We start from the raw sequence: 18,105 nt of genomic DNA, 5'->3' as shown, positions 1-18,105 counted from the left end.
TTCTTACCTAGCTTTCTCAACATCCATCTTAGAGTGGGGATGGCTTGGTATTTTGTTACCTTTCCTATGAAACCTTCTTAATTTGATGTGCGGAACTCTGACAATACAAGTCCCTTTCGAGTCATAAAGGAATCCAGTCTACACAAGATGCTGACATATGCCGTGATGGTGGTTTTGTTTCTACAGTGGATCCAGGTTTGCTACTCTGCAACATGAAATTGGGCAGGCAGATAGAGCTGCGCTCATTTTACCAGCTCAAAGGGAAGGGGTTGGCGCTGGGGCCCCAAAGCTCGACTTACTAAAAGGAAACCCACTCTTCCGTGAGCGTGTAAATGTCTCTCGATTCCTATAGAAAAGTGAGTTGGTGTATTCATACGGAAAGTGCTGCACAGAATGGAGTTTTAAAATGAGAAATAAAATGATCGTCTCCACGAAACCCAAGGGACCCTAATTTGCTTGTGTCGTGAAGAATTTGAACAGTGAAGGTGTGCATGTGTGTGACTGAAAAGCCACACGTGTTTTTAGTGTCCTAGCAACATCATGAACTACAGGCACATGGAAACACTCTTTCATGGCCTGCGGATCTGCATCTGCTCAAGCTTTCTGGTTTCCCTCGTTCATTCTTTGCTTCTTTTTGTACTTGGTGCTACAGGAGCTACAATGTCACCTGCACTGAACAGTTGAGTTGGCAGTTTTCTGGAAATGTCCTCTGCTATGTGTGTGTCTTTGTCTTGCTTCGAAGCTCATTTCACAAGGCCCACACCCTTTGTCTCTCTCAGGGGAACACAGAGTTTCAGAACAAACCTGGGGCCTGGGGGGTGGGTGGTGGAGATGGCACTCTTTGGTCCCCTTGCTTTACAGGCCCCATTCTTGGCCAGGTCCCCAACGGTGCCTCATCGAGTGATTCATGTCCCTTCCCCTGCCCCGGGCGGAGGACACAGGAATCCACATTTCCTAGGTCCTTTCCATACGCTTTGTGTTAGAATCAGGAATTGGGAGGAAGCAGTGAAAGGGGACAGAGGAGGCCCAGGGCACCTCGCTCAAGAGCGAGGCAGCGGGAGGCTCACAGCACCGCGCGTGGCACCCGACTAGAAGCAGCACCCCGGGACTCAATAAACGAGCCGAAAAGTCACAGACACGTCGCTTTAGAAAAGCTGGGCGGGATCCATTTCCTGGAGGTGTACATAGGTCAATCTCTTCCAGACTTCTTAAGGAGACGATGCCTAAGACCAAAGAGCTGTCCAGAAGCGGAGCCAAGACCCAAACGCACGCGTCTCTCTGTACGATGCGCGGCGACAGCCTGGTGGCCCAACAGGGCGGGAGAAATAAGCAAACGTGCGCAAAAGTCTCCTCAGGTTTACGTTTCCACTCTATAAGATTGATAGTGATGATCATTTAGGGGTGTCTGGTACGTATTAAATCCCTTCTCTATGCCTCTGCATCTCAGCATGCCCCAGTGCCCCGCCTAGGTAAGGTCACCTCTAGATTCAGTTATTCACACCGGGACCCAGAAGCGTCCATGGGGGGGGGAGGGGGTCGATAACCCTGCGAGTCACGGGAACAGCACACAGCACTCTGTCCTGCATTCTTCCTTGAAACGAGAACTCGACAGGCCTTTTATAGGCCTTGCCAACACTTTGAAAACAAAACTCTTGAAGTTTCAGCAGAAACATATTCTTACACGATAAGAAGAAACCTTCTAGAACTTACGACTTGCATGGAATGGAAGGGGTGGCATGGAAAATACGGCTGGAATGAGCTTGGGTCCCACCGTGCCTCCTGACGGGATTAGGCAAGCCTCGTAATGTGTTAGGGGAAGAAAAAAAAAAAAAGTGAACCGAGCAGGGGACTCAATCCTGGGTCGTCATTAGCATTTTCCCATGTTAGCTCGGAGAGCTGAGAAGGCAGGAGGATTGGCTGACATTACGTGCTTGTCTGACCCCTTAGTACTTAATAAAATGTAGAATGTTTTATTTGACCCCCTGTGGGAAAACAACTACATGGGGTAGTTTGTTCTTGAAATCAAATATCAGCAGTCAAAATACTTCCAAAGCCCTTTAGAAATCAGAACATCCTGGATTTATTAGAAAGTAGGCACCCGAGCTTATAAGTGGATGTTAACATCGTTTTATTTCCTTTATACAAAAAAGTAGAAATGACAGAAAAAAAAACCACTCTTGACAATACCACTGACCTGGTGTCACTGGAGAGCTGAGCCAAAGCTGCCTGTGCGATGGGGAAAGAGAAGTTCAACCACCATTAGCAAACATTCATGCGACAGATGGACCAGGAATGGCGTCAGTGGTTTGGCAAGTATCCTGCGAATAGGTTGAACCAATGCGATATTTAAAAAAACAGCCGTTTGCCCAGCCACGCTCTTAAACAACTCTTAAGAACCAAGTTATATATATACATATGTATATATATATATGTATATATACATATCTATGTGTGTGTATCTATACACACACACACAGACATCACCCACACATGTATCTTATTATGGTTGCATACTGTATATGGACTTAAGGCATCTGGATCTGCTTTGCTGGTGGGCGTGGGGTTCATGGGTCCATTTCCACAGTGGGTCGTCCAGTCATTTCCAGTGAAGTCCAGTGGGGAACAGGGAGGACATTAGAAAAGGGATTTACAAGAAGAGTTCTTTGGACTCTGGCTCAGCAATGTGCTTGATGCTGTTGGATTTCTTCATTTTTCTACAGGTGTCATTATGCCTAAGAAAGAAGAAAAAACACGGGCCAAAATTAGATTCAACTACGACCAAGCTACCAGGCAATGCCCCCAAATAGCTCACTGCAGACGGCACTGATTCATCCTCCAACCACACCGAAGACTACCTCACTCCCAAAGGCAAGTTGTTTTCTCTACATAAAAACGATGCTTTAGAAGCAATAAAAGAATCCTGCGGCAACACACTGCCTGGACACATTTGGATTTGGTTCCAGAAGTAATTCTTCCACCGTACTGACTGGAACCGAGACAGCACAGAGTCGGGGGATTGGACCACAGTCCGGCGAGCCAGAGCAGCTGGCGGCCCTGCTTGGGGAGCGGCAGCGAGAGGACTCTCTATCTCAGGTCGACGTCGGTGGCGACACTTTCCCCCCCCACAGTGAGCTTGAGTCTTAAAAGCCTGAGAAGAATGCCTTGTGTTTGCTCGTGGGATAACTCAGCGGCACGCGAAAAAGTCACTCGTGAGGTGTTTTTCCCTCTCGCGCGCTGGTTAATAATCCCGTGCTCAGGCAGGGGCACTGGAGGAGAAAGGCTGCTCAAACAAGGATCGGAGAAGCACGCGTGCAGCGGTCTGCTGCGCGGCCCAGGGACAGAGGCTTTCGCCAGAGGGGAGGAGGGGAAAGAAAACGAAACCGCGCGTTCGAGAATTCCGCGGGAGCCAGGAGCCGGTGGCCCACACCTAACGGCTCAGTAAGACGAGACCTGAGGGCTGTGGTTCGAGGTCAGCCCCGGCAGGAAAGTCGGTGCGACTCTGACCTCCGATGAACCCCCAGAAAACCGAATAATGGAGCTGTGACTCAAAGTAGTGCGGCACTAGCCCTGAGCACCAAAGCCCAAGTACAGTGCTCAGGCCCCGGGTCCCAGTCCCGGTACACACACGCGCACACGCACACGCGCACACACACAGAGTCCCAGGGAAAATAATTTCTGTATGATATTCCACACCCAGCCAAACGCCCCTCATCCAGTAAGTTGAAGATATACTAGATCTACAAGGCCCCCCAAACCCTCATTGCTTGCCATCTTCCTGGGTGTGTTTGCCAACTCACAAATAAATAATCAAGTGAAGAAAGGGAAAGGGAAAAGGCAGCCTGGCTCGGCTAGCAGTGTCTATAAGGGTGAGAAGCAAGAGGAACTCCGGGGAGGCCGGGGTGGTGGGGACTTGGGGGGGGGAGGCCCTGGGGCCCTGGGGTCGAGTGGTCGAAGGTTCAAGGGCAGGAGGAGGCCCCGCCCAACAGAGAGAAAATGAAACACTTGAGTTGTCTCAATGCAATCAAAGCTGCGCTTTGTCTTAAGCCAAGTGTTTGATTAATATGTTGTAACCTAAGAAAATAATTATTTTCAGGAAAAAAATTAAATCATATGAGAAGGAAAAAATGTAATTTAATGTATCCCATGAAACCACTGTGATTAATATTTAAGGTCAATAACAATAATACACACTAAATCCTGACCTGAGCTACGGATGATTTAATTGAAAGGGAAAGGGAGCCGGATGCGAAAAGCGAGCTAGATGTTCTTTTGATAGCTCTTTGTTAAGAATAGAGTGTCTGGAACCAGACTGGTCCAGTCTAAATCCTGGCTTTACAGCCAAAACCATCACTGCTGGGTAGTCAGTCTCCTGCAGGCCCCACCACCCTCTAGGGCCCTTTCTAGTTTCCAAAATTTGGGCAGTAATAGTTTCTGTCCCAGATGTCACTGTGAAGATTGAACCGGTAAACATTCAGAAAGCATCTGGACTATCCTCCGGGCTATTTGGGATGCGGCCGTTATTTTTCTCTTCTTTAGCAGGACGTCAATAGGTAACGAGGATGGTAGCTGAGACTGAAAACGTCCACGCGCACGTTACCGAGACCCGAGGAGCCCTGAGAAGATACCGGGAGGAAAAGCCAGCAACCCGTTCGGAGGAGGGGTGCGGTGGGGATAAAGTGGGGACAGGGCCGGCCAGCGTATCAGAGCCGTAAAAGGGCAGTGGAGTGCCACTCTCCTATGCGTCACATCACTTGGGCCCCAAAGGAAAAGATAATGCTGGACGGGACATTTCTGCTTTAACGTGGGGCGGGGAGGGGGGTGTGCTGTGTCCGAAAGCCCCCCCAAAGCTGTGTGAATCCAGGTTCAGAGCCGGCCAGAGCACGAATGTCCTTGAGACAGCATCTCATCCACGGCTGGGCACAGCTGCACCTGCCTGTGGCCTGTGAGCGAGAAGGCACCCAGTGGACCGCGGGGGTCAGAAGCCACGCCGGGTCACTGCCCCGGGTGCTTCCGGGGCGCCTCTGGGGTTTCAGCTCGCTCTTTCCTAGCTCTCTTTGATCGCGACCTCCTAGTCCAGGAGACCACGGTGCCTCAGTCTGCTTTGGCCAAGTCCGAGGACGAGGTCCGGGGAGGGAGGCTCCTGCGGGTCCCGGCCTGGCGGGGCGTCGGCCTGGATAACGCCGGGGCGTTGGCGAGAGCCGCGCGAGTTCAGGCGAAGTCTCCACCACCAAGACTTCCCCTTCCAGAAACTCCGACGGGGGCCCGGAACGCCAGCGACTCGGGAGGCTGGAGGTTCAAAGCCGGTGCGCACACCAACCCGAGAGAGCCGGTCTCCGACGAGCCGGCAAACAAGCGGGCGACGCGGCCGCGGCTCGAGCGGAAGGGGCCCCTCGGGTGTTCAAGGCCAGCGCTTGCGCAAGTAAACAACCACGCCCACAAACAAACAAACAAACACAGAAAGAAATGAAAAACTCTGCCCTAGAGAGCTCGTCGGTGAGTTGGGCCCTGAGCTGGGTGCGCGTGTGTGCACGCGCGTGTGCCGCCGAGGACTGAACCCGAGGTCCTCGCGCTCGCTGGGCCGGGGCTCGCGGGCCGCGCCCTCGCCGCTCCAAGCCGGGCTCCTCCTCGCCTCGCCCGGGTCGTCTCTGCACACGCCGACGGCCGAGGACGCGCGGACACGCGCTCCGGTGCCCAGCGATGTCCCCGGTGCCACCCACCCGTGCCGTCCCCGGGGCGCTGCCGGACGCGCTCCCCTCGGAGCACACGCCGTCGGGGGGCTCCGGGGAGGCGGAGAGGCGAGCCCTCTGCTCCCGGGCGTCCCGGCTCTGGGACGCCTGCGGGGAGGGGGGGTTCTGCGGGGACCCCGGGCTCCAGCGTGGCCTTCGCTGCGCCTTGCACGGGGCACGGAGCCCACGCGCGCGCTGGCTTCCACGACGCTGTCCGGTGACCCGGAGTCTACGCAGAGCATCTGGCATTAGCGTCTGCTTTCGGCTCTGGGCGCCTAACGCCACCGTGACCAATTCACTGACCAGGAAACTCCTAACGACGCGGATCACTTCTATCTGAAGGAGTCTCCCCTAATGCCGGAGCCAGGGTTAGGGGCTACGGGCTGACCACCACTCACACAATAGGGGGGCTCTGTAGTGTGAGAGGGTGCACCGGGCGGGGGTATCCAGGGTTACCACCCATGACCCACGGGTACCAGGGTTCCCCCCTCTCCCTGTGGGTGCCAGGGTTCCCCCCTCTGCCCTGTGGGTATCAGGGATACCCCCTCTACCTGTGGGTGTCAGGGTTCCCCCCTCCCCCTGTGGGTGCCAGGGTTCCCCCCTCTCCCTGTGGGTGCCAGGGTTCCCCCCTCTCCCTGTGGGTATCTGGATCATTCACCTCCTCCCTTATAGTTTGCAGATACATTTTAAACTCTGGAGAGAGGAGTGCTTCCTTGGCATATTAAGAACATTAATTGCAAATATTTGCTTCAAGTGCTAATAACTCAAAATCAACTTATCTCTTGTAGAAAAAAAAAGTTAAGATCAATCTGCTTGTTATAAACCAAGTCATTTTCCGCAGCTGAAACATACTGGGAAAAGCTGTTCAAAGTAATAAGGTTGAATCTGATTTTAAATGGTGTTAAGAAGAAATTTAGACTCTCTGCTATCAAGCTGTGTCCAATTTAGAAAAATAAATAGCAAAGCCCTCCACAGAGCTGACATTCTCTAAAATGTTTCGTTTATTGTCCCTATTTTTCCTTCACCGGGATTTTTTTTTTTAAATTTCCAAACTAAAATGTGCTTCCAGTGTATGGAGACACGGAGCCTCCTTCCCGGGGCTCTGAGGGGCCCCTGGAAGCACGGTTCTTCCCGGCTACCCGAGAGGAGCCGCCTGGCCCCCCGGCCAATGCCCGGGCCAAGATGGGAAGTCCTCACTGCAGACGGATGGATGCCTGGGCTCCTTCCCTTGGCAAAATGAGGCCCGCACTCTCCACACCACCATTCCACGCTTAAGTTCTTGAAGAGATCTTCATTTTAAGTAGAGAAAGTCACCTTGGTTTATCTTTTTTGTTGTTGTTGTTTCGTTTGGTTTTTGCTGGTCCCAGGGCTTGAACTCAGGGTCCGGGCACTGTCCTTGAGCTTTTATGGTCTAGGCTAGCACTCTACCTCTTGAGCCATAGCTCCACTCCTGACTTTTTTTTCCTTCCCAGTCCTGGGCCTTGAACTCAGGGCCTGAGCACTGTCTCTGGTTTCTTTTTGCTCAAGGCTAGCACTCTGCCACTTGAGCCACAGCGCCCCTTCTGGCCATTTTCTGTATATGTGGTGCTGAGGAATCGAACCCAGGGCTTCATGTGTACGAGGCGAGCGCTCTACCACTAGGCCCTATTCCCTGCCCCAACACTTCTGTCTTTTTGACAGATGGGGATAAGTCTCTGTTGGACTTTCCTGCTTGGGCTGCTTTGTAACCATGATCCTCAGATCCTCAGCCCGAGTGGCTAGGATTATAGGCGAGAGACAGCATCGTCCGCTCCTCCACGATTGGTTTAAGGAATTGTCTGTTCCACCTGCCTCTGAAGGATTCTGAGTTACAGAACCATTTTTTTCTCTTTAGTATGAAGAAGGAAGGGAGATAGAAGGAGAAAGAGAGGGAAAGGAAGGAAGGAGGAAAGAAAGACAGACCTAAGAATTTCTTCCATCTCTTGTGGAAGACACATGCCAATCTAAAACCGTGATAGAGGCTAGGTGAATTCATAGCATGGCGCTGAGAAGATGTCAGGATGCTATTTATTTAATACACTGCTTATCTTTATTTTGTAGTGCTAGAGTCAAGTTCTGCTAGCCCGTGAAGCCGTGAGTCTGGTGGTTTCAGCCCCCAGTCTTTGGAGTGCTTTCTTAAGTGGAGCACGAAGGTGTGAACCTGGCACAGGTACCCGAGCAGCCCCACGCTTCGTCCAGCGCCCGGATTCCTGTACCCCCCTCAGAGGAAACCCGCTCAGCTGTGTTCCCGGGCGGGGAGAACGGATCTCTGGCGAGAGAAGCTATGGTGAGGCTGTCTTGGCAGCAGCTGCTGTAGAAGCCTGGGAGGAAGGGGAGGCCTGCTCCTTCCTGCGTCCGGGACACAGCTCGTCTTCCGGCGTCCTGGCCGGGGTGCTGCCTGGGCCTCAGGCCTCAGGACAAAACCCAGAATTTCCCAGGCACCAGAGGGCACATCCAACCCCGAAAGGGGGGGCTTGGGTGGAGAGACACATCGGTGGGCTGGGCCCCATGCCTGGCGGCGGGAGGGGTGCTGCTTCCTCTTCCTGTCCTGAGGGTGGGGGGAGGATGCTTCTTCCTCTTCCTGTCCTGGGGCGGGGGGGAGGATGCTTCTTCCTCTTCCCGTCCTGAGGGGGGGAATGATGCTTCTTCCTCTTCCCGTCGGGGGTGGGGGGGAAGGATGCTTCTTCCTCTTCCTGTCCCGGGGGGGGGGAAGGATGCTTCTTCCTCTTCCTGTCCCAGGGGGGAAGGATGCTTCTTCCTCTTCCTGTCCCGGGGGGGGGGGGGAAGGATGCTTCTTCCTCTTCCTGTCCCAGGGGGTGGGGGGGAAGGATGCTTCTTCCTCTTCCTGTCCCGGGGGGGGGGGAAGGATGCTTCTTCCTCTTCCTGTCCCAGGGGGGAAGGATGCTTCTTCCTCTTCCTGTCCCGGGGGGGGGAAGGATGCTTCTTCCTCTTCCTGTCCCAGGGGGTGGGGGGGAAGGATGCTTCTTCCTCTTCCTGTCCCGGGGGGGGGGGGGAAGGATGCTTCTTCCTCTTCCTGTCCCAGGGGGGAAGGATGCTTCTTCCTCTTCCTGTCCCGGGGGGGGGGGGAAGGATGCTTCTTCCTCTTCCTGTCCCAGGGGGTGGGGGGGAAGGATGCTTCTTCCACTTCCTATCCTGGGGGGGGGAAGGATGCTTCTTCCTCTTCCTATCCTGGGGGGGAAGGATGCTTCTTCCTCTTCCTGTCCCGGGGGGGGAAGGATGCTTCTTCCTCTTCCTGTCCCGGGGGGGGAAGGATGTTTCTTCCTCTTCCTGTCCCGGGGGGGGGAAGGATGCTTCTTCCTCTTCCTGTCCCAGGGGGTGGGGGGGAAGGATGCTTCTTCCACTTCCTATCCTGGGGGGGGAAGGATGCTTCTTCCTCTTCCTGTCCCGGGGGGGGAAGGATGCTTCTTCCTCTTCCTATCCTGGGGGGGAAGGATGCTTCTTCCTCTTCCTGTCCTGAGGGGGAAGGATGCTTCTTCCTCTTCCTGTCCTGAGGGGGAAGGATGCTTCTTCCTCTTCCTGTCCCGGGGGGGGGGGGAAGGATGCTTCTTCCTCTTCCTGTCCTGAGCGGGAAGGACACTTCTTACCTACAGACTGAGGCTCCAGAGCCCTTCCTCCAAGGTCCTCATCACTAGTGAGACTCCGAGGGCACCCCTAATAAGACCCAACTTCCCTCCAGCCCTATACAGACCTAAAACAGATGAAGTCTGATTGGGCGAGTGTGTGTGTGTGTGGAGGTGTGTGTGTGTGTGTGTGTGTGGTAATTCGTTTCTTTCACCTTAGTATTCTGAGCTGAATTGTTCTATGGTTATTTCACATATGTAATATCAGGTTTTTGTCACCTCAGATTACCCAACATAGACATTATAGCTGAGCATATTTTGATGATGTTGTTAATTTCTGCCACTTTAAGACATAGTGTAAAGGTGATGAACAGGGGGGTTACGGTTACGAAAGTAAGGTAATGAGCGCGTTTCTATTTAAACTCTGCTACTCCCTCCCTCATTTTCTCCCACTTACGGCTCCTGAACTCCCCTCAAGTTGTAAAGTTTCCAACATAGTGCCTAGTGAGTATTGTTGTTGAGTTGAAATTTATATACAACACACACACACACACACGCACGCACGCGCACACACAGAGCACTGTCTGTATCTGTCTGGAAGAGTCTGGAAGAGCGATGAATGGCATGTCGCCATCTCTTCAGTTGCTCACATGATTTGAAAGGAATGATTTCCTTGCAAAATGAATTTGCAGTTTCACTCTTCTCCGATAAACCAGGCAGGAGTCGCCGATGGCACTGACTGTGCTGGTTGCTCTCTTGCCAGTGTCCCCCCCTGCCCCCCGCCCCCCCGGCCGGGGCCTGGTCGGCACAGGCCACACACTGGGCTGCCGGGGGGCCTCTGCCCCCCGAGATGCAGATACCAGGCTCGGGGGACACGGTCCCCGCTCCAGTGCCCGCGACCCATGCACTTGGAGCTCTCAGCTTTTGGGTAAGGAAGCTCCTTGCTTCCCGGGGTCTCCCAGCTTGGCTTCTGGACGGGAATTGCGAGCGCGTCAAGCTGGGCGAGGGAAGCTGCCGTGGGGTGAGCCCGCCCTCCGGAGGCGGGCAGGAAGGCACGGGCGAGTCCTCCAGCCGGCCCTCAGGACCGACAGGCTCTCCGGCTCTGGTGCTCAGCTCGGATTCTAACCGGAGGCTCGCTCCCTCCACCCAGGGCAAGGCGTTCCCACTCACCTGGCACCTGGTCCCCTTCAGAGGAAGATGGAGAGTTAAACTCACATAAGAAACTCGGCGACAGGGTGAACGGAGTCGATTCTCCTGACTACTGCTAGAATACAGTCTCTATCTTCCAAAGAGCTAAGTGCCACCTGCTACTTCTACTTGGGGAAGCGTCTCAACTTTCTTCTCTTGCCTCCTCAGTGTTATCTCCGCGGAGGGCGCTGCAGGGCCCCCGTTTGCAAGCTCATGCAGCTCCAGTAAAGGGATTGTACCGCGGCAGTAAGTCCGGGGCCTCACGTACCGTGCAGAGTTACGCAGATACTCTTCAACCAGTGTGTTAGAAGAAAGATTGAAGCAGCTGCTGGACATCTCCTAAAGAGGCGCAATTAAAAATCAGTGGAAAACATGCAACAACCCAGCACATGCACAGGTCTCAGAAAACGTGAGGCATGCTCGCAAGAGGCGAGGGAATCTCGGAAAACGTGAGGCATGCTCGCAAGAGGCCAGGGAATCTCGGAAAACGTGAGGCATGCTCGCAAGAGGCCAGGGAATCTCGGAAAACGTGAGGCACGCTCGCAAGAGGCCAGGGAATCGCAGCGAAGGGGCCACTGTAAGGAACAGGGAAAAGCAGGGGCGGGGCAAGGTTCTTCTTTTATACCTATCCAGAGAACCTACTGAGTTACTCAGAAAAAAACTGACATATAGCAGTTTTAAGTTCAGACCTATTTAACACAGAAGGTCTGGTCTCTTAACCACAAGTGCACCTGCTCTAGATTTCAAAATAAAGACATTGAACTGAATACTGACTGGGTAGAGAGGGCGGAGTTTTATACCAAGGAGCATTGACAGGAAGTGGTACGCAGCTCAAGTGGAAGAGCGCTAGCCTTGAGCAAAAGAGTTCAGGGACAGCGCCCCGGCCTGAGTTCAAGACTCACGATCGATGAAAAAAAAAAAAGAAGGCCTTTAGAAAAACAAACAAGGAGCATTTACAGAGGCAACTGGTTTGTAATTTAAAAGTGCAGTCAAGGAGATACTAAAACTTGACTTGGATAAAGAATTGAGATAGTTCTTAGACTTCGCTTTAGTGAGATTTTAACGTTATAGGAAATAATAAACTCTGGAGACGCAGACCCTTGAGTGAGTGTTTTATCCAGCAGCGCAGTGGAGGATTTGAGTCTCTGCTTTCCACAGAGAGTTTTGCACTGTGGCGGCTACACTGTGTTTTCATGACGTGGGTCGCACCCAATATGCAGATAACGTCGCTTAAGAGAAATGTCTGTATCTGTTATTTGCTGGCTGCGAATCACAGATTGGAGTGCACGGGCTCCCCCCTAAACGCAACCGTCCCCTGCAGGGCATGGCGCTCCCTCCCGCGCCCCGGGCCCCCGGCGGCTCTTCCCCTTTCCTCAGCCCCCAATCGACACGTCAAGGTCTGGGTTAAACACAGGGCAGCGTGGAAGGTCCCCGTCTGCTCCCGTCAGAGGCCGCCTTGTGCGAAGCTGAGGTAGTGAAAAGCCTTTAGAAATGAAGCGCCTATTTATGTGCTTCTGACACTGGGCCTGAAAAGGAACCATCTTGGCCCCGTGAAGAGAGCCGAACTCTTGCCCGGGCCCAGCGGGTGCCGACGCAGGACCTGGTTTTGCGTTCACTGGGCGGCTTCGCCCAGCCCCTGCGAGCCCCAGGTGAAGACATCTGGGGAGCCTGAGGGACCAGCGTCTCACCTCTTAGGATTCTGCCTCTCCACGGGTTTCCCAAGGGGCTCTGCCCTCTGACCTGTTCCAGGAGAAGCACACGGACGTGGCTCCGCACATGGACGTGGCTCTGCACGTACCCTGGTGGACTGCTCCTGGGGAGTCCCTCCGGGTGGCACAGGTCGGGGCCCCTGTTACCGCGTTAGGACGCGCGCGATCGGGGCTAGGCAAGGGGGTTCTGGAATGAGAACTCACGGCCTTGTTCTTCGCGCTGCTGGCGGGGCCCGCGGGGTTTCCCTTGTCCGGCGTCTTCCTCCCGAGCGAGGTCGAGGGCAGAGTCGAGGTCTTGAGCTGGTGGGCCGCCGGGCAGTTGTTGTTGTTGTTCTGGTTGCCGCTGAGCGTCTCCATGATGGACCGGAAGGTTCCGAAAGGCCTCCTGGGCGGTTCCCCGGGCTCGCTCCCCGCCGGGGCCCGCGGCGGCACGGTCCTGCCCTTCTCCCTGTCCCGGTCTCCGCCCGGCTCCGGGTCGGGCTGCTCCCCCTGCACCAGCGGCTCCTCGAAGGTGACTCTGAGCTTCGAGTTCTGCGAGGTCCTGCGTTTGGAGGACGGGGACTTGAGCGCGCTCTTGGGGCTCGTGGCCGCCTTGGGGGCCGCGGGGCTGTCGGGACCGGGCTGGGGGGGCTCCCCGTCGGGCTCGCTGCCCTCCGAGGTGGGCGAGGGGCTGTGGCCGTGGGCCGGTCTGGGGGCCTTGGCGCCGAAGGGGAACCTGCGCCCCGAGGACGCCGGGGCGTGCTTCTTCGCGGCGAGCGGCGGGCCCTCGGCGCCGTCTCCGGGCTCGGCGCTCTCCGCCTTCCTGGCGGGCGCGGCCCTGGGGTCCTCCGAGTGGCTGGAGTCCGTGTCCGACTCGCTCAGCGACCGCTGCATGAGCTGCCGCAGTCGGGCGAGCTTCAGCTCCCTCTTCTCCGGGGGGGTCTTCTTGGCGCTGCCGGAGGGCGCCTGGGCGTCCTGGAACTCCAGGGTCAGCTTCTCCCGCGCGCACACCTGCTCCGACATCTCCTTCCCCAGCAGCTGTCTGAGGACCTTGTCCGGATCGTCGTCCTTTGCTTTGGCCCTGGCCCGGCTGGCCGCCCCCGCCGGGCTCCCGAGAACCTGAGGCCCCTCGAGGAGGGCGGGTCTGCTCCTGGCCGCCGCCTCGTCCTCCGCGTCTGACGCTTTCCACTGGGGCTTCCTGGAAGCTGGCGAAAGCGGGGAACTGAAAGGAAGAGGAAGGATGAGAGGACTTCCCACGCGGTCCAAATGACCAAACCCTGAGCCCATGCACCGCATCTGATATTAAATAAGAAGGAAATCATGGGTGGTCGCTTAAGGGCTTTCCAAAACAACCTTCAAATGCTCCCCTGTACGAAATGTAGCCAGAGGACTACATGCTTATACTGATGACTAGCAAATGTGTGCATTTCATGTCATTGTTTTTCTCCTGCAACGGGCAGGGTCTCCCTAGGTAGCAGGCTCAGGCTGGTCTGATCTATGTAGTCCAGACTGGTCTTGAACTTGCGAACCGCTTGCCTCAGCCTTTCAGGTGCTAGCATCACAGGTGTGTGCCACCAGTCTTGTTTAGTTCACTGTGATCACGTGAATTTTACATGGACTTTTTCGATTTCCTTTACAATAGCCTTATGACCTATATATCCTTATTCCCGTTGTTCAGGCCAACACACGAACAAGTAAGTGACTTGTTTGTGGGAAAAGTAAGTAGTAGAGTTAGAGATGCGTGAAGTTCAGAGCCTAGGCCGGCTGACGTTTCCTGTGATGTCTCACTTTTACTCTTTGTACCAAAAGAATAAAACGTTTCCCACATCGTGGTCCTAAAAGACACGAAAAGGAAACCCAGAAGCGGGATGAAGGGTTTAAAAGACTGAATAAGTTCTTATACCAACCTGAGCAGTATTACCTGGGTGAGGAAGGAAGCGATCTGCCCTCTGGTTTCTGGGCCTCGAGGAGCTGCTGGAGTTGTTTCTGCAGCGTCACCCGCTCCACGGTCTGCCTGCGGAAGACAACCAGAACATCAGCTCTCCTGTGCACGCCGCCTATCGGCCAGGGTTTCCATGGTGGCAAATTCAAAAGCCCTGAAACGGGCAAATCTTTGCACTCAGAGTTCAGAAAGTTTCCTAAGGAAACAACAATCAGAAGTACTTATTGTTCATTCATGAACTCTGAGCAACTTGCTCTTCATCAGACTAGGAAACAAAGTGCAATTATTTCTATACGGATGTCTATGAAAGTAATAACATAGATGAGTATCTACGGAATAAAACTGCCATACATATATATATATATTGCTTTAATACATAAGTAAAAATAAATAATATAAAGTGCTATATATAGTACAATTTCATTTGAAAGAAATCTCCCTGCCTGTATCTCTATTTTTAACTCTATATGAATAGGAAATATTCTGGAAGGATGTATTTCAAAATAATACTTCCTCTTCCTAGATTGTGAATTTTAAGTAATTATACCAATTTACTCATCAGAAAAAAAAAAAAACCTAAAGCAAACAAATGCTTTCCACTTAGGTTAGCAATGAACTAACTTGGTATTTTCTTGTAGGAGAAAACAATGGATGGTAACAGTCCATTTTCCCTGGACACAGGAGTATGCACACTAGAACGTGCTTTGAGTTAAGGAGAAGGCTAAGTACCACAGGTTGCAGGAAGTGCACGTAACACACAAGTTGAAAGACGTGAATCACGCGTCCTGCGTCCTGCGGAGGCCGGCCTGGAACCGCCACCCTGCGGGTCTCAGCCGCGTGAACGGGTGAGATCACAAGGGTGCCGCCCCCGTGTCCAGACTATTGTTCTTGTGGGGAAAACAGAACGGGGTCCATGGCTGGCCCTCTGCACTCTGCCGCGCTTGCCACCCTTCCCTCGACTCTCGAGGGGGAAGGTCAGGGGTGAGGTGTGGGGTCAGGGGTGAGGTGTGGGGGTCAGGGGTGAGGTGCGGGGGTCAGGGATGATGTGTGTGGGGGTCAGGGTGATGTGGGGGGTCAGGGGTGATGTGGGGGTCAGGGGTGATGTGGGGGGTCAGGGGTGATGTGGGGGTGTCAGGGGTGATGTGGGGGTGTCAGGGGTGATGTGTGTATGGGGTCAGGGGTGAGGTGTGGGGGTCAGGGGTGATGTGGGGGGGGGGTCAGGGGTGATGTGGGGGGTCAGGGGTGATGTGGGGGGGTCAGGGGTGATGTGGGGGGGGTCAGGGGTGAGGTGTGGGGGTCAGGGGTGAGGTGTGGGGGTCAGGGGTGAGGTGTGGGGGTCAGGGGTGATGTGTGTATGGGGTCGGGGTGATGTGTGTATGGGGTCAGAGGTGATGTGTGTGGGGGTCAGGGGTGATGTGGGGGGTCAGGGGTGATGTGGGGGGTCAGGGGTGATGTGGGGGGGTCAGGGGTGATGTGGGGGGGGGTCAGGGGTGATGTGTGTGGGGGTCAGGGGTGATGTGTGTATGGGGTCAGGGGTGATGTGTGGGGGGTCAGGGGTGATGTGTGGGGGGGTCAGGGGTGATGTGTGTATGGGGTCAGGGGTGATGTGTGTATGGGGTCAGGGGTGATGTGTGTGGGGGTCAGGGGTGATGTGTGTATTGGGTCAGGGGTGAGGTGTGGGGGTCAGGGGTGATGTGTGTGGGGGTCAGGGGTGATGTGTGTATGGGGTCAGGGGTGATGTGTGGGGGGGTCAGGGGTGATGTGTGTATGGGGTCAGGGTGATGTGTGTATGGGGTCAGGGGTGATGTGTGGGGGGGTCAGGGGTGATGTGTGTATGGGGTCAGGGGTGATGTGTGGGGTCAGGGGTGATGTGTGTATGGGGTCAGGGGTGATGTGTGGGGGGGTCAGGGGTGATGTGTGTATGGGGTCAGGGGTGATGTGTGTGGGGTCAGGGGTGATGTGTGTATGGGGTCAGGGGTGATGTGTGTATGGGGTCAGGGGTGATGTGTGTATGGGGTCAGGGGTGATGTGTGTATGGGGTCAGGGGTGATGTGTGTATGGGGTCAGGGGTGAGGTGTGGGGGTCAGGGGTGATGTGGGGGGTCAGGGGTGATGTGTGGGGGGGTCAGGGGTGATGTGTGTATGGGGTCAGGGGTGATGTGTGGGGGGGTCAGGGGTGATGTGTGTATGGGGTCAGGGGTGATGTGTGTATGGGGTCAGGGGTGATGTGTGTATGGGGTCAGGGGTGATGTGTGGGGGGGTCAGGGGTGATGTGTGTATGGGGTCAGGGGTGATGTGGGGGGTCAGGGGTGATGTGGGGGGTCAGGGGTGATGTGGGGGGGTCAGGGGTGATGTGTGGGGGGGTCAGGGGTGATGTGTGTATGGGGTCAGGGGTGATGTGTGTATGGGGTCAGGGGTGATGTGGGGGGTCAGGGGTGATGTGGGGGTTGTCAGGGGTGATGTGTGTATTGGGTCAGGGGTGATGTGTGTATGGGGTCAGGGGTGATGTGTGTATGGGGTCAGGGGTGATGTGTGTATGGGGTCAGGGGTGATGTGTGTATGGGGTCAGGGGTGATGTGTGTATGGGGTCAGGGGTGAGGTGTGGGGGTCAGGGGTGATGTGGGGGGTCAGGGTGATGTGTGGGGTCAGGGGTGATGTGTGGGGGGGTCAGGGGTGATGTGTGTATGGGGTCAGGGGTGATGTGTGGGGGGGTCAGGGGTGATGTGTGTATGGGTCAGGGGTGATGTGTGGGGGGGTCAGGGGTGATGTGTGTATGGGGTCAGGGGTGATGTGTGGGGTCAGGGGTGATGTGGGGGGTCAGGGGTGATGTGGGGGGGTCAGGGGTGATGTGTGGGGGGGTCAGGGGTGATGTGGGGGGGTCAGGGGTGATGTGTGGGGGGGTCAGGGGTGAGGTGTGGGGGTCAGGGGTGATGTGTGTGGGGGTCAGGGGTGATGTGTGTATTGGGTCAGGGGTGATGTGTGTATGGGGTCAGGGGTGATGTGTGTATTGGGTCAGGGGTGATGTGTGTGTGGGGTCAGGGGTGATGTGTATGGGGTCAGGGGTGATGTGTGTATGGGGTCAGGGGTGATGTGTGTATGGGGTCAGGGGTGATGTGTGTATGGTGTCAGGGGTGATGTGTGGGGGGGTCAGGGGTGATGTGTGTATGGGGTCAGGGGTGATGTGGGGGTCAGGGGTGATGTGTGTATGGGGTCAGGGGTGATGTGTGTGTGGGGTCAGGGGTGATGTGTGGGGGGGTCAGGGGTGATGTGTGGGGGGGTCAGGGGTGATGTGTGGGGGGGTCAGGGGTGATGTGTGTGGGGTCAGGTGGTATGTGGGGGGTCAGGGGTGATGTGGGGGGGTCAGGGGTGATGTGTGTATGGGGTCAGGGGTGATGTGGGGGGGTCAGGGGTGATGTGTGTATTGGGTCAGGGGTGGGTGTATTGGGTCAGGGGTGATGTGTGGGGGGGTCAGGGGTGATGTGTGTATGGGGTCAGGGGTGATGTGTGTGTGGGGTCAGGGGTGATGTGTGGGGGGGTCAGGGGTGATGTGTGGGGGGGTCAGGGGTGATGTGTGTATGGGGTCAGGGGTGATGTGTGTATGGGGTCAGGGGTGATGTGGGGGGTCAGGGGTGATGTGTGTATTGGGTCAGGGGTGATGTGTGTGTGGGGTCAGGGGTGATGTGTGGGGGGGTCAGGGGTGATGTGTGGGGGGGTCAGGGGTGAGGTGTGGGGGTCAGGGTGATGTGTGGGGTCAGGGGTGATGTGTGGGGGGGTCAGGGGTGATGTGTGGGGGGGTCAGGGGTGATGTGTGTATGGGGTCAGGGGTGATGTGTGTATGGTGTCAGGGGTGATGTGTGTATGGGGTCAGGGGTGATGTGGGGGGTCAGGGGTGATGTGTGGGGGGTCAGGGGTGATGTGTGTATTGGGTCAGGGGTGATGTGTGTATTGGGTCAGGGGTGATGT

General features: G+C 55.3%; 1 protein-coding gene across 2 annotated transcripts in view; it reads right to left on the bottom strand.

Annotated features, from left to right (window-relative positions):
• Positions 1-2,452: 2,452 nt before the first annotated feature.
• LOC125352075 (synuclein alpha interacting protein) overlaps positions 2,453-18,105 on the bottom strand; it is a 62,147-nt gene continuing 46,494 nt past the window's right edge. For both annotated transcript variants that reach the window (XM_048347279.1, XM_048347280.1), the window contains 4 exons: positions 14,123-14,215; positions 12,427-13,423; positions 10,782-10,852; positions 2,453-2,732 (listed from right to left, as the gene is read on the bottom strand). In XM_048347279.1, the coding sequence (XP_048203236.1) occupies positions 2,648-2,732; positions 10,782-10,852; positions 12,427-13,423; positions 14,123-14,215 (1,246 nt within the window). In that variant the 3' untranslated portion in view covers positions 2,453-2,647. The remainder of the gene's footprint in view (positions 2,733-10,781; positions 10,853-12,426; positions 13,424-14,122; positions 14,216-18,105) is intronic.

This window comes from Perognathus longimembris, chromosome 5 (genome assembly GCF_023159225.1).
Source record: "Perognathus longimembris pacificus isolate PPM17 chromosome 5, ASM2315922v1, whole genome shotgun sequence".
Lineage (NCBI taxonomy): Eukaryota > Metazoa > Chordata > Mammalia > Rodentia > Heteromyidae > Perognathus > Perognathus longimembris.
The sequence above is the reverse complement of the archived record's forward strand: the minus strand, read 5'-3'. Positions and strand labels throughout refer to the sequence as shown.